The 16407-nt window shown below is 30.9% G+C and overlaps 1 protein-coding gene across 2 annotated transcripts; it reads left to right on the forward strand.

The window, feature by feature from the left end:
- Positions 1–2297: 2297 nt before the first annotated feature.
- Positions 2298–6829, forward strand: LOC139881684 (uncharacterized). Of its 2 annotated transcripts, XR_011771736.1 has the most exons (4): positions 2298–3706; positions 4841–5562; positions 5650–5800; positions 6524–6663. XR_011771736.1 is itself a non-coding variant. In XM_071866125.1 (3 exons), the coding sequence occupies exons 1-3, from the start codon at positions 2396–2398 to the stop codon at positions 6648–6650; spliced, it is 2160 nt and encodes a 719-aa protein (XP_071722226.1). In that variant the 5' UTR covers positions 2298–2395; the 3' UTR covers positions 6651–6829. The 2 variants fall into 2 exon arrangements, 1 of the variants encoding a protein (XP_071722226.1); XM_071866125.1 differs by lacking the exon at positions 5650–5800 and having other exon boundaries at positions 6524–6829.
- The last annotated feature ends 9578 nt before the right edge of the window (positions 6830–16407 follow it).

Raw genomic sequence — 16407 nt, forward strand, 5'->3', positions numbered from 1 at the left:
ACATCATCACTCGACTTATGTCCCGGTTCCGGTTTTTCGAACGTCCTTTCGTACGCTGAAAAAACTTGTACATTACGTTTCGCGACTCGTACCTTTGTCAAAATATAGTCTTAAATTCTCCATAAACTATACCACTCGAGATATAACTTATACTTTTGAGTGTTTTGGTCATTTACTTCTATAAATCATCTTCTCGTTATTTGTTAATATATATATAATAACAATTCATTTTATGACCAAGTTAATATTATATTTTATCGTATTGTTAAATATATATTTTCAATATTAATAAACACGTTTTAAAATACATATCGCAAGTTTATTCATATCTAATTCCAACAGTTAATATTCCTTATTATTGTATGTGTCCAAATTACGTTATTTAAACAAACACTTTAATATTTATTTCGAATATCGTTAAAAATGAACGATTTCTTAAATCAACGTGGACCTCACAACAGAGACTCGTAATAATATTATAATCCTTAAGGGATTCAATAAATATCTTTTAATTCAATCGTTTTGCATAATCTTTTATCTCCATAGTTAAATATATCGATCAGGTAATCAAACCAATAAATTTTAATTCACAGTATCATATACTCAACACTTTGTTACGTTTTCAAGTTATAGTATATGTCTCTATTTACATATAATTGTTCACGAATCGTTGAGAACAATCGAAGGGTAATTGAATAGTTCAAAATTTTGAGATTCAACTTCATAGACTTTGCTTATCGTGTCAGAAATATTAAACCATATTGAGAATTTAGTTCAGAATAAGTCTAAATTTTCCGGGTCATCACACATTGCCATCCCTAGCCCCAGTGGCCTAGCAAATTTAACTGTTAAATTTTTGGGTATTTGGATTTGCCCCCAGTGAAGCAAACCCACCAGAACTCACCATGTTCATTTGAACTATGCTTTTAGATGATTTAAGATGAAGATGGCGTATTAATTTTGGAAACTACAGAAAGAGAGCTTGCTTTTATTTAATGGTGGAAAGTAAAAGTATAGTTTAAGAAGGTGAGGGAGGTGAGGGAGATGAGGGAGGTGAGGAATGGTAAAGATAATTACACGTCACCAACTTTGACTTTGCATTTATTTACTAAATTTTTAATACTTTACTACCCGTATGATGTGAAAACTGAAACAGTGAAATGCTATGCTATACTTCAAGTCTTCAATATTTCACATGATCATTTACTTTGTAGATGTTATATATTTAAGTTATAAGAATGTTAATTTAAATTTTGAAACTAACACAAATTTACAATAGAAAAATATTGTTCAAAATCATAGTTTACAATGGGTCAAGAAATGATGAATATCTGATATATTATTTAATAAACTTAAAAAAAAAAATACTATTAAATATCATAATTTGACGTTTTACTAAAACAAAATCATAAAGAAATCACTTTATCGATAATAATGTAAAATTCATATTTCGATATATATCTTCTCATATTGTAATTTGTAATACGTTATATTCTATGCGAAGAATTGAATATTCTTTTTTGTTGTATCGCAATATACGAAGAATTAACTATATTAAACTTAACGTGAGAATGAGTCGTCGTGGTAATGGTACAAAAAATTGTGAGTTGTTCGTTTATAAAGTTTAATAAGGCATATCATAGTTGATTCACCCTAGCATCATACAATCTAGGACAGACCCTGCTAATATATATGTCTTTCACATATAGATTTTTTTTTAAAAGTTGAAAAAAGATTTCTAAGTTTTTTTCAAATATAAGCTACATCATTTATTGTAATTTTAAGGAAAAAGAAAACGTACCTATCTTTTGATGTGATACACTATTTTTATTAGTATTTTTAACGCGATTTTTAATGTGTTTACGATGTTTTATGCAATTTTTGTAATTATAATTTTTAAACAAATTTCGCCTCCAGTCAAACAAAATTCTGGATCCGCCACTGCCATCAATCAGTCGTTGCTATGATAGATTAGACATGACACTAAATTCATTTTAAGCTCCAAATGTGGCAAATGATTCAAGTCCATTCTAAAAATGATTAGATTAGAATTGAATTCTAGATTTAGGGTCTGTTTATTTTTGGATAAATCTTAATTGCCCACATGACTTATTTATCGTCACGTACTTATTAATTTCAATTATCCTGATTGTTCTCCACTTGGATGTTTTAGCTACCAAAACCCTAATTTGGATGATGTTGTTTGAGTTCACCATTTCAATTTGTTGTTTTCTGTATTGTTATCGTTAATTGTGAAACAATGTCATTTTGTGCTTCTTTTGTGTGTTTTAGGGTTTGGAAAGAAGGTATATTGTAATTAGGGTATTTGTATTGTGGAATTAGGGTTTTTGAAAGAGCTAAGGATCGAAAAGATAGGGGAGTTTGTTACAGTATAATGTGTATACTGTGTGTGATTCAGAAGTGGTCAAGAAAGATTGCTACCATGTTACCATGGATAGTGATTCCTTTGATTGGACTATGGTTTTTATCTCAATTCTTCCCACCTGCTTTTCGTTTTGAGATTACGTCACCGAAGCTGGCTTGTGTTCTTGTGCTGTTGGTGACGCTTTTTTGGTATGAAGTATTGATGCCGCGCTTGTCTACTTGGCGGGCTCGTAGGAATGCTAGACTTAAAGAGAGAAAGAGACTTGAAGCTATTGAAATGCAGAAGCTTAGAAAGAATGCAGTTAGAAAGTGCAGGAATTGTAAGACTCCATATCGTGATCAAAATCCTTCTGGGGGAAAGTTTAATTGTTCTTACTGTGGGCATCAATCCAAGAGACCTGCAACGGATCCTTTGTTTGTGTCTCCTGATTTAGGACGGTTTTCGATTTCTGGGAATCTAAAAGAGTTGGTTGAGAAGGTTTGGTCTGATAATAATTGGATATGTGGTCAAGATTGGCTTGAAAACGGTGGTAATTGGGTTAATGGCTCTGTGAAGTCTAGTAATTGTAAGAAAAACAATGGTGGCTTCTTTAGTACTGGGAATGATTTCTTTTCTTTCGTTCTTGTTTTTGTCTGCAAGAGTTTAGCTGCTGTTTTCTTGGGATTCATGTGGCTTTTTAGAAAAGTATTTAGAGTTAGCTTCAATGAGGATGATAGTTCATCAGATTCAGATGTCCATGGCCTAGCAAAAAAGGGCGAGAATGGTGTAAATTGTAACGAAACTAAAAGTGAGAAAGCTCGTAGGAAAGCGGAAGAGAAGAGACAAGCTAGATTAGAAAGGGAACAGTTGGAAGAAGAGGAACGAAAACAAAGGGAAGAGGTTGCTAGATTGGTTGAAGAACGTAGAAAAGTAAGAGATGAAATTGATAAACATATTAACAAAAAAGATAAATCGTCCCCTAGGCATAATAATAATAAAAAAGAGGCTGAGAAGAAACGGGTCGAGAAGAAGAAGGAATGGGACAGGGGATCTAATAAAAGTAACTCTGATGTAGATGAAAAGATCAAAAAGGTTGAGGAAGTTAATAAATCTAAAGTTGTTGTGACAAATAGTTATAATAAGGGAGGTGTTGGTACGCGATACCTTGATCGTATGAAGGGAAGTTTGTTTGGGAAAGGTATATATTCAAATGCTAGTAACACAAGAGATCGCAAATCTAGTGCTTTTTTGGATCATTCCAGTAAGAGAGATCATGTTCACCTTGAACGTGCACATGGGAAATCAAATACACATGCAGATGATCAGAACCAGAATGGTCCTGTAAGTATTCTTGTTATATTTTGTTTATATAAAGTTATAGGTTCACAATATTCACTGTTTGTGATTTTACCATAGGGCCGTACATATTAGTTCACCGTTACTGTTTATAACGTTTTTGGAATTGATAAGATAGGTAGGTTCAGGTTAAATTGACTTGGGTTGAAGTGGGTTTCTATTAAGTGTTGAAACTTTTGAGTTAGGTTTGGCTGATCTACAAACAGTTTCGTGTTAATTTTTAAATATTCTATTAGTTAATTAGTTATGATTATACAAACATTTTCGTCTCAACAAAAATCTAGAGTTGAGATAAAAGTGGTTTAGGAGGTTGGTTGCCCTTAAGATCGACTTTTAGGTGATCTTTAAGTTTAAAATGTTTCAACATATTCAAACGTTTAAATAGTGTATGAGTTAGTTATGATTAGAAAACATATTCATTTCAAATTTGAGGTTGGATGCTTTTACACTTTAGGTGACTTTTGAGTTTGTTAAATACATCTGACCCCATTCCTCTCAGCTAGGTTTTATTTTTAACCTGTGAATCAAACGTTAAGGGTTAAAATTTTTATGTACCCACTTTAAGCTAGGTTTTTTATTAACCTGTGAATCAATCGTTAAGGGTTAAATTTATATATACCCACTGTAAACATTCTGATATTATATATACCCAACTTACATCAATAATTTCGTATATACCTCATTATAAACATAAAAACCTTCAAAATTTATATATGCCCCCTGTAAACATTCTGATTTGTACAACACCAATTTTAGTCATACAATACTAAATTTTTGTTTGATATTGTAGTGTACAAATCATCATCCTTTTAAATATGTTAACAAAAGTTATATGTTGAATATGTTTCTACTCCTGATGTGTTGGAATGTAATTCCTTCACCTGGTTTTCATCTTCTATTTGAGTATCATTTTATTCATCTACTATTTAGGATACAACATGAACTTGCCTAGTGTAGATAATCTAATATCATTAAAAGTATTAGATGGGTAAATATGATACTGGCATGTTTAAAACGGGGATATGGAAAGTTAACCCCATTGGTTAATAATGTTATCAAATACGATTATCAACATCCTTTTAAAATCATGTGTTAGTTTGACATGTATCTTTGCTGCAGGCATGTTTCGAGTCCCAACCTTGCCCACCACCCAAAAGATCATGGCACCAATTGTTCACACGATCATCACCTACTCCTTCATCCACTACCACCACAAATGTTATAACCAGACCCACTACAAATATAATAGCACCCGGGTACCCAGTTACTCAAGGATTTCATACTCCCATTACACAAGGATTACGTTCTCTACCAACTTATTCATACACGAACTCCACTACTACTACTACTACTACTACTACTACTACAGGTCTTCAGTTATCATCAAATCTCAATGAATGTATACACGAAGAACCCGAAATCTTTCAAGACCCGTGTTATGTTCCTGAACCCGCATCCTCAACTGGGCCCGTCTCAGACTCATTCAACAATTTCCCGATAGATCTTGGATTTTTAGCTGATGGTGGCCCTGAATATGTATCACCCAATGAAATGCATGCTGCTAATGATGATAAGGGATGGCAGGGGTGGAACAGTAAGCTTGGTCCAGATACACTTGGCTTATTTGGTGCGAATCCATCCAACACAACCGGTTTTATGAAAGCTACGAGTGATGATCCTTGGGCCTTTAGAACTTCATATGGGCCTGTGCCAAGCAATAACAATTGTTTATCGATGAACCTGCAAATTGGAAATGCTCATAATAAATTGGTTTATGGAATTCCTAATGGTTCTCCAATCAATTATCCATTTCAGCCGCCTCATGGCAGTGTCTGGGCCAAGTAAGTGTCTTAACTTATAACTATATGCTTTATCATCCATTCAATTGGCATATGTGATTTGCTTATAAAATTTTGTTGTTTTAATAGCGCATGGTATATGCAACAACAACAACAACAACAAAACCCAATACCACTTAAGTGGTGTATGGGGGAGGTGAGATGTAGACAATCCTTCCCCTAACCGAGAATAAAGACAAGTCATTTCTCCACCCAGAGTGAAAACACTCTCAAGCGCATGGTATATGCAATTTGGTTTATTTAAGGATAACACATAATAATTTATATTTGATATGTGATTAGACGTTTGGGAAACAAAACACCAGTAATTGCCTTCCCTACTGTATGAAAATTTTATTATTAGAGTAGATTTGTTAGATGTGTACATATACTGGCTTTTTTGGTAATGATTTATATATATGGTTCACGAGTTTTTAGTATTTGATGTCCACACACACACACACACACACACGACTTGAACTCACAACCTCTTAGTGGAAGGGCTCCTCACATAATGCTAGGCCATAGGCTCTTTGGTGCTACAACTAAGTATTAGCATGTATCTTGGATATTAGACTGATTTAGTAGGTGGTGTACCCTCAATAATCAAGAGGAACTATATTGTACGTCTGTTATATATATGTTTTTATGATATGTACTTCAAATGTCGCGACTGCTGACATGTATTAAAGTTGGTATTTATAATGCAAAAAGTTAACTGTAGATAAGGACAAGGTGACTTATATGTTCTCTTTTTCACATAAGCTACTCGCACTGTAATTAACTGAAGTTTAGATTTCTTTAGTTATCATAAAAATGATTACTTATTAGTTATTAGTATTAATATAAGTTGTGTGTTTGGGAATGTTGATCTTGTTTATCTATTGGGGATCTTGTTTTTGTTTATCTATTGGGTCCCTGTATTTTTGTTGTTAAAACTGATTTTGTTTTTCTTGTGAAACAGAAAAGAGCAAGTGGGTGCTGTTCCAGGTTGTGTTGAAGGCATAGGAACAACGTCAGCCATGATATCTCCTGGTGGTGGGTTATACTCCACTCCGAATGTACAGTCACCTTGGTCATATGAATTATGAATGAAAAACAAAAGAAGGAAATTTTTAATATAAAAACAAAAAGAGTATCATAGAACTCTAATATACCTTTTGTTTTGAAGAGGAATGAATGCAGTCTCTTTTGGAGGAAAGTTTAAAACATGTTAAATGCATGGTACCACCCTTCTCTCTTCTTTACAGGACAATATTCTTACCTCTAATAGCAATAGCAATACTTGTGTCATGCATGTCGTCCGTTTTAGCTCAGTGGTGCCAGATACCTATAGCTGGCAATTGAGACCCTTACTCTCAAATTTTGGTCAAATGGGTTAAGCTTTCGGGTCAAATAGGTCTCGAAAAAAATTGGCTTGCATATGTAAACCAAAACTTAGAAAAAGGTCCAATGAGTTTTTCTCCAACCTATCGTATCTTATTCAAAATATAAAAGAACGGGTCAAATGGGTACTAAATCCGAAAGTTCGATAAGTAGAGACGGGTTTAATGGGTCTTGTGAATGGCCAACTGGGTCGGGCATAACAAGTTTTATCCGTCAATCATTTATGATAAAATATGTGCATGTTCAATTCCCTCTCTCGGCAAGAATTTACAACTCCTGTGGCGGTGGATGATGGTTCCTCCTATCACATGTATGGGGACCCGGTGGAGGTACTTTTCCGGTATCTGACTCTTTCAGGGTGGGTATGATGGGTTTTCAAACGAAACACAGAGTCGGAGTGTCCCTACCAAACATACATCCTTTTTACATATGTCGGCCATTTTCCATGTATACGCTCTTCAAAGCAGTTACCTGTAATATGCTATGGTAAAAATATGTAGCTTGTGTTGTAATTCATTGCTAATGCTTAAATGGTCTCCAAGCAGATGAACATTAAAAAGAAGGGTAGAAACCAAATGGGGGTGTATGGTTGGAAGTGACCCATATTATATCAAGCTTTCAAAACATCTAAAATCTGGGTTGTTTTATATATAAGTGAGGATTTGGGGAAAACTAATTTTGTCAAAGAAATGATAGAATTATTACAAACTCACACTGTAAAAAGGATATCATTTTCTCAGAGTGTTTGTATTTGGATCAATTGGGGATGTATCAGCTTAGTTTGTTGATATTTTAGAAAGCTGTGTTTGGCTTAAAATATCTGGAAGAAAACAAGGTTATCAAAATCTTGATCTTGATTGTTTGGTCGTATGTTTCTACCTCACGAAATCGCGTTGGATTATAATTTTAGTAGGATCGTAAGAAAGCTCGTGATATTCGTAAATATTGATGGTAGATCGTTAACAAGATTGTCAAATCAGTCATAAGATTGTTACCATGATCGTAAAGATCGTATTAACATTAGGTTTAATGTTTATACAAGTGTTCTTTATATAATTTCTTTTATTATCAAAGTAGGATATGATGTTATGTTGAAACTGGATTTTCTAATAAACTTCTGATTTCACGGATCATCCAACTAGTACTCCGTATATGTTTTTTTTTTTTTGTTTTTTTTTGAATGGCGGAAATTTTTTTATAAATAAACTAGCTAGTAGCTAGGAAAAAAATAATTACAGTGCATTCATAGGATTGTCTAACCACACGTTCCAATTTATTCGACTTTTGTGCCATCTAGCGAAAAGCCAATTAAAACTACAAACAATGATACTATCAACGATATTGCCTTTGCGGAGCTTAATGTCTTTGAAGATGATATTGTTTTGAAGGGACCAAATGTGCCAAAGGGTTGCGATAACAATGACTCTGATGATGACCCGTTGATTGTGCGAATTCGGAATACCGTCCACCCAAGCCCAAATACTATCCAAAGAGTTCCAAGCTGGGACATTGAGATTAACCCATTTGGCTATGCAAAACCAAATATCTATTGAAACCGAACGCATTAACTAGTATATGTGTGTTGTTGCTTTAAAGTTATATATGTGTGTGGTTGCTTCAAAGTTTGAGAGATTCTGTTTTGACTTAGATAATAACTTCATAACTATATAGCGAGTATTTAAGAATTTGGATATGTACAAGATTAAAAGGGAAAAAAATTGAGTGGTTAACTTGGATCTCAAACCCAAGTTACTACCTTAATATTTTGTGACATTGTAATTTCATTTGCTTCGTGTATATAGATAGATAGGTTAAATCTTGCAACTGAATGTAATGCTCGTGTGTATTCTTAGGCATTCTTCGAGGATATTTATAAAATATCTTGCTTTTCAAAAAATAAAGAATTTGGATATGTACTTCTCAAATTTTAATATTATTTGAGATATTAGATGTTATAGATTTAGGGGTTCAAAGATTAATTTGTATTTTTTTAAAATATTTATAATCAAATTATCGTATGACATAACGGAAAAAAAAAATTTAGGAACATGGGAGAAAGATACATTCAAATTCAAATTTATTTACATTTACATAGACACTAATAGACTAAAGTTATGAATAGCACTATCCACACACTTTAATCATTTGTACACCACGCAACAACGGTAGTACACCGATCACTATTCACGTGAACACTACTATTCACGGTACTAATAGACTAAAATTATGAATAGCACTATTCGCACGCTTTAATCACTTGCACACCACGCAACAATGGTTGTACACCGATCACTATTCACGTGAACAGTACTAATCACGGTACTGTAGCTTTTTTTTTTTTTTTGTAACGGTTTTTTTTCCCCATTTTTCCCTTTTTTGGTTTCATTTATATTTTTTTTCACCCGCAGCAAATATCTACTAGACAAAAAAATGAATAGTACCGATGGTTTCTTTATAATTAGCAGCAGCAAATATCTACTAGGCAAAAAATATGAATAGTACTGATTGTTACCTTTATATTTTTCTCTACACGTTGTAACAATTTTTTTAATTTTTTTCATTTTTGATTTCCTTTATATTTTTCTCCACCCGCAGAGATGCACCTATATTGTTAATTTAAAATAACATTTAAATCTTTGACGGGTTATACCTTTTAGTTCGACTCGAGTTGCACTTCAACGACATCCTCATTAAACTAAACGCAATAAAATACATTGAAAACCGAATCCCGGCGTGAAGCGAGGGTAAACAACTAGTTTTATTTATTTGTCAAAAAAATAAAAAAAAAAAATAAAAGTTTGTCACGTAAGACATCAACTATCAAAAGACATGATATTGGCACATTAAAATTTTTGCATGTTTGTCAAATCACGAAATACATTGCGTAAGATATTGACTAATTTTATTAATATAAAATATTGTTTGAACAATACGAGACCAAACTTTAACATTCTTACTTTAGATGTTTAAGTTGGCCGCACTTGTACGGTACATGTGATATGTAACAGTTTATGCAAAATATAGTTGGAAAATTTGAGAATTAATATTAAACTTATATGTTAATTATTCATGAATGAATTTGCTTGACCACACTCTTTTCTACACATACATATTGGATGAGGTATTCCGGTCCACTCGACTTTACAATATCCATCCACATAGCCGTGTTTTCTACAATCATTCCTACAAAAAGGTTCTAAGCAACCTCCTCCCATAGATTCAGCATCACATAAATCGTTTGGGGCCACCCTAGCTTCACCTGAAAATGAATAAAATACACTTATTTTAACAACGAAACATATACGTAATTATTTGTTAAAAGTAAAAAAATAAAAAATATATGTATCAAAAACTACCTTGACATAGAATAACTAGAAACAATATTATAAGTGTTTTGTATATAACCTCCATTGTTACTATATGAAATAGATGTGATACAATTGGATCTTATATAAAGGCCACATAGTAATAAATAATTTTTACGTTTTCAATTTAAATTAATTACACTATTTTAATTTTATTATATATTAATAATTAATACACTACATTATTATATTAGCATTAATTACTAATTAATGTTATTAAATAATTTATATTTTTGTAGGGTATTGTACTATATTACAATTATTTTATTTGAAGGTATTGGGTAATAAATAAATGTTTTTATATTATTAATTAGTTTATAATCCGCGATTTCACAGATGAGTTATTTAAAATGAATTTACGTTTAAAGAAATATATATGAATAGAAGTATATTTAATGTTGAAATTGAACAATGTTGTATAATTATTTAACTGAATATGATATTAAAAATGATAAATCATGAAAATAATTTGTTTTGTAACGTTTGTTGAGATTCATAGCTAATTAAGCTATTGTAATATGTAAATTGTATGTTTCGTTTTCCTCTCCATCCTAACTCCTCGTTAGGAAGGTGAAGGTTGTTGATTAATAAAATTCATTGTTCCAAAAAAAAATGAATTTTAACTAAACTGATAAAGCACCCATAATTTTGAGCGAGATTACTACATAATGTCGTAAGTATGTTAAAGTTGTCTTTTATGACGTCTTTAATGATCGTGATTTACATTGAGTGTTTAAATTATAAGACCATACTACAAGTTGTTATTAAGTGTGTATAAGGATTACACATGCAGGATACAAATCTCTTATAACCCGCCCATTATAAGGTTTTCTTTACCTATTAGGATTCGTGTACTCATTAACAGTTTTATTAGTTTCACCCATCCTCATAACCCTTGGATACCAACATATACCTTCCAACAAATAAACAAACACAAAACCATATGCAAACGGTTCAAATTAGATAATAATAATAATAATAATAATAATAATAATAATAATAATAATAATAATAATAATAATAATAATAATAATAATAATAATAAACTAGTGAAATGACCCGTGGAACCACGGTTTTGTTTAAACGAAACAATTTAATGATATGTTTTAGGTATTAAGTGAACGTAAATGTTAAAGTCATTTAGTTTAATGACCCGTGAAATCACATAGTCCGACTAAGAAACTCGTCAGCTGAACATTTTATCAAACACCTAAAATGCATATTAAACAATACGCATCCAATCATAAGAGATAATATTGGTTGTCATTTTATTTTAAAAGTGTAAATTAAAATATAAATTTAGAATTGATTTCCTTCTGCCTAGTTTTTATACCTTCTCGTACTCAATTCAAAATAATTCAAAAATAATTCAAAATTATTTAATTTTAATGATTAAAATTATTATTAATAAGATTTAATAATAATAATAATTAATTAATAAGATTTAATTTTAATTCAAAATTATTTAGATTAATGACATCACCCACCATGCTTAGATTTTTTTCTTTTTCTTTTTGATTTTTTCTTAATAAAAGAATTAGCCTAATAATGACATTATTATTGTAGGATTTTAATATTAACTAAGATATATATATATGTTCATAACGATGAAATACTCATCGGCCCAATTTAAGGAAATCATGGTGGATGACATGTTTTCTCGGAGATTACATGTTTCTTACTAGAGAACACGATCTTTTTTTATGATGTATGAATGGTGATATAATCAATTTCTTTATTTTCGCCAAAAAGTAATTAAAGAACCATTTAGAGCACAAATAACCTCGACTGACGTAGAGTCAATTATCGGGCTTTTTGATGATAAAATGGGTTTTTCATTGTGACATGACAATGTCATGATGTGAAGTTAAATAAAGGTGAGTGTTAAATTTAAATGAGTTACAAGGTTTTAAGGTGATTTTGTAAATATGATTAAGTTTAGTGGTGAAAAATAAATCAATAATATTTATTATTATGTGTTACATTGATCCGCTGAAAAAAATCAAAGCCTACATCTTTTTTCGTCATCCCCATAACTGACACCCCGTCGACGTCAGATCTGACGCGGTGTTAACGACGCATAAATAGTCAGTCAGGTCCTGTCATCTAACGCTTCCATTCTCACACCACTTTAATCATGGTGTTATGAAAAATCAAACATACATAGTATCTAATAAATCTCTATAATGATGAAGTCATAAATAAATAAGGATTATCTAAGTTTAAAAAAAATAAAAATAAAAAGAAAATTTGTAAACCCTAATGATGATGTCATTAAAATTATTAATTGTTTTTAATAAAAATATTAACAAGTTAATTGTATAATATATGAAGCATTATGTACAACATTATAATAAAACACTCCAAAGACCATATGTACAATATTTAAAGAATTATGTACAATCTTATGGTAAAGCACTTTCATGACCATATGTACAATATTTGAAGCATTATGTACAACCGTATGATAAAACATTCACATGACTATATGTACAAACTTTAAAATAAATTGTACAATCTTTTACAAAACACCCTATTAACGCATGTACAAACTTTGAAGCATACTGTACAACCTTCATTATAATAATCGTATTTTAATTCTTAAAAAAATTTCAAGAAGCATTTGTTATTACTAATAATTATTACTAAAAATACTTCATTTTAAGCAAACTTTATTATTATTATTATTATTATTATTATTATTATTATTATTATTATTATTATTATTATTATTATTATTATTATTATTATTATTCAAATGTGGGTTCTCTTTACAGGATTAATTACGTTACATATGTATGCGAAATACATGTCTCATTGTAAAAACGAAAAATTTCTTAGTCAGAATCCGTGGTTTCACGGGTCATTAAACTAAATGACTTTAGCATTTACATTCACTTAATACCTAAAACAAATAATTAAATTGTTTTGTTTAAATAAACTACGGGTCATTTTACTAATATCTTATTATTGTTCTACCTCCACTATAAGTAGACATAAAAGTAAAAGCAACATTAAAAATGACGTTAAATATTGAGATTTTATAATCTTGTAGGAAACGGATATATGCCTATAAATTTCACGATCCAAATTTAAATTACCAATAACCTTTTAATTTTAAATTATATTAAACTGTTTTAAATATATGTTATCTTAATTAATTTAATGGTAATTTATATATACACTTTCAATATATATTTAAAAAAATTCTATTGACAGCCCCTAAGGGTTGTGTTTAAGTCATTCAGACATGCATCGATTTATTTATGCATATATTTATTTATTATTAATGACAACCTACTTTATTAAAAAAAAAAAAAAACTACCTCTTGTACCACTTATTTATGCATATATTTATTTATTACTAGTGTAATACGTGCAACCTTGCGGGTTCGAAAAGGAAAATATTTAATTGAATTAATCTTGTTAAATTCGTCATATATATATATATATATATATAGGGGCAGGATCAATGGAGAAGTAACCAATCGGGGGGAAGCGGGGGGAAGCAAATTTTTTTTTTCTTCGTTTTTTTTGAATTTTTTTTTCCGGCATCAAGATCACACGAAAATATGAACATTTAGAAGAGACACTTCGTGATGAATGTTATTATTTATGCGAGAAAACGATCGACAAAAATAACGTCCAAGATAATATTGTTCGTGAAGAATATGAACGTTTTTTTTTCATGTTTTGTGAAGTAAAATTTAGCCTGATTTAGAGTTTAGGGTTTAGGGTTTGGTGTTTTGGGTTTATGGATCTAAACCGTTCGTGTTAAAAACTCAATCTAAATCCTAACTCTAAACCCTAAATCTAAACCCTAAACCCTAAATTTCTAAACCCTAATATCTAAACCCTATAAACCCTAATATCTAAACCCTAATATCTAAACCCCAATAGCTAAAACCTCAACATACGCTCGAAAAATACGATAATTGTTATATATTACTTCTTCGAGCGTTTTCCCGTCAAAATAAAAACATTTATCACAAAGTGTCTCTACTAAATGTTCATATTTTCATCTCATCTATAATGTTCGTGAACAAAGTTTTTTCAAAAAACGAAGAAAAAAAAAAGTTTTTGCTTCCCCCCGATTGGTTACTTCCCTCTTGATCATACCACTATATATATATATATATATATATATATATATATATATATATATATATATATATATATATATATATATATATATATATATATATATATATATATAGAGAGAGAGAGAGAGAGAGAGAGAGATATATGAAAAAATAAGATAAAAACAAAGGACTTGAATTATTTGTGTTTGTTTTTTGCAAAGCAAGCACAATTTCATTGATAGGGATAAAACATATTGAAAAAACCAATCTAAAGCAAACAAACAATTACAGCTACATCACCAACACCAAAACAACGATCACGACTAAAATGAATCACCTACTGGGCAAACAAAAAGCACGATAAGTCCTAGAAAAAAGAAAATTAGAACACTTTCATGGGCAAGACGATAAGTCTTCATCCATATCACCACAAAACAGGTATGCTCTTTAGATTTGTAAGTCATACAAGCTAGTCGATCTTCCTCTTTTTTAACCTCTTTGACACCAACTCATAATTCTTAATTTGTATCTCGCTTAAAGCTAACGGCCGATTCCATATCTTGTTCTTGAAGACTTTATTGTTACGATATTTTTCATATCAAATATGCGCAAGTCCACTCTATCGATTGCCATATCAATCGCCCCATACCGAATTTACCCCATACGCATTCCATCAAACAAGATCACTCATACATATGTTTGAAGGCATATCTAGACCACACCAACGGAAAACCTTATCCACACATCTTTTACCTGTTTGCATAAGAAAACGGCACGATCTACATTTTCAATTTCGTACTCGCAAAGCGAACATCGAACCAAATGAAGATCAATAATGCGTTTGTCAATGTCACTACTAACCGACATCTTTTTTGTTTTACTCTTCAAATAAAAATTGAAACTTTTAAAGGCACTAACTTGTTAATCGAAGTAACTTGGTGTCGCATAAAATTAGCTAGCAATTTCTGTTTCACCAGGTAAGACAAGATGTTTCGTTGTAAACTCTCCATTGACACCATCGAGGCTCCATCTTAATCTATCTCCATTTCTGCTATCAAGGATACACGTTACTCATCATAGTTTTTAAAAACTTAATAGTATAAAATTATATTATATTATATTATATTATATTATATTATATTATATTATATTATATTATACATATATCTAATAGACAATAGCTATGAATAGTAATAGGGTATTTTCGACTTTTCACCTTTAAAATTTCTTTTTTACCTAAATTTCATTTAAACCCCCCCCCCCCACTTTTTATAACAACCCAACTTTTTCGATCATTTTTATATTTAACGAACGAACTTAAAACTTAGGTGGTCCAACACAAACTTGGTTAGAAAACCGAAACTATTTCTTTTAAGAAAGTAACGAAATTAGGTAACGAGGTTACCTAAACCAACGATCATGGGTCATCATCAATAAATATTTAACGAAGAACTAACACGAATAAAATGTGCGGGGACTAGAGTGTACATTTGATAAAATAATAAAAATCAAATAAATATATAAATACTTAAAAATTTCCGAAAATTTAATAAAATAAATAAATAATTCGGCCAAAATTAAATAAGATAAATAAATAAATTAAATGTATTATTTATTTTTTAGATTAATCTTTGAAGAGTCCTAAACACATACCAATTCATAAACTTTATTCTAAAGATATCCTAATCACTCTCATACACTTAAACTCTATCTTTAAAATGAGAAGTCCTAATGTTCTTCAAACTTCTAAAGCCTTATCCTAATCTCATACTAATCCTAACCTCTATCAAACTACTAGCCTATATAAACCCTCTAGACCTCCTAATCTTTTATTCATAAAATCACACACAAAAACTCTCCATTCTTCCTCTAATTTTCGGCAGCCACCACCACCTTCACAATCATCACCGCCGACCACCAAATCACCACCATCACCGCCACCTGATGCTGCTGTCTTTTGCAGCCACAAACCGCCGCCACCACCACATGTTTGCTGCTGTTTTGCAGCCAAAAAA

The sequence above is a fragment of the Rutidosis leptorrhynchoides genome, chromosome 1 (assembly GCF_046630445.1).
Source record: "Rutidosis leptorrhynchoides isolate AG116_Rl617_1_P2 chromosome 1, CSIRO_AGI_Rlap_v1, whole genome shotgun sequence".
NCBI lineage: Eukaryota > Viridiplantae > Streptophyta > Magnoliopsida > Asterales > Asteraceae > Rutidosis > Rutidosis leptorrhynchoides.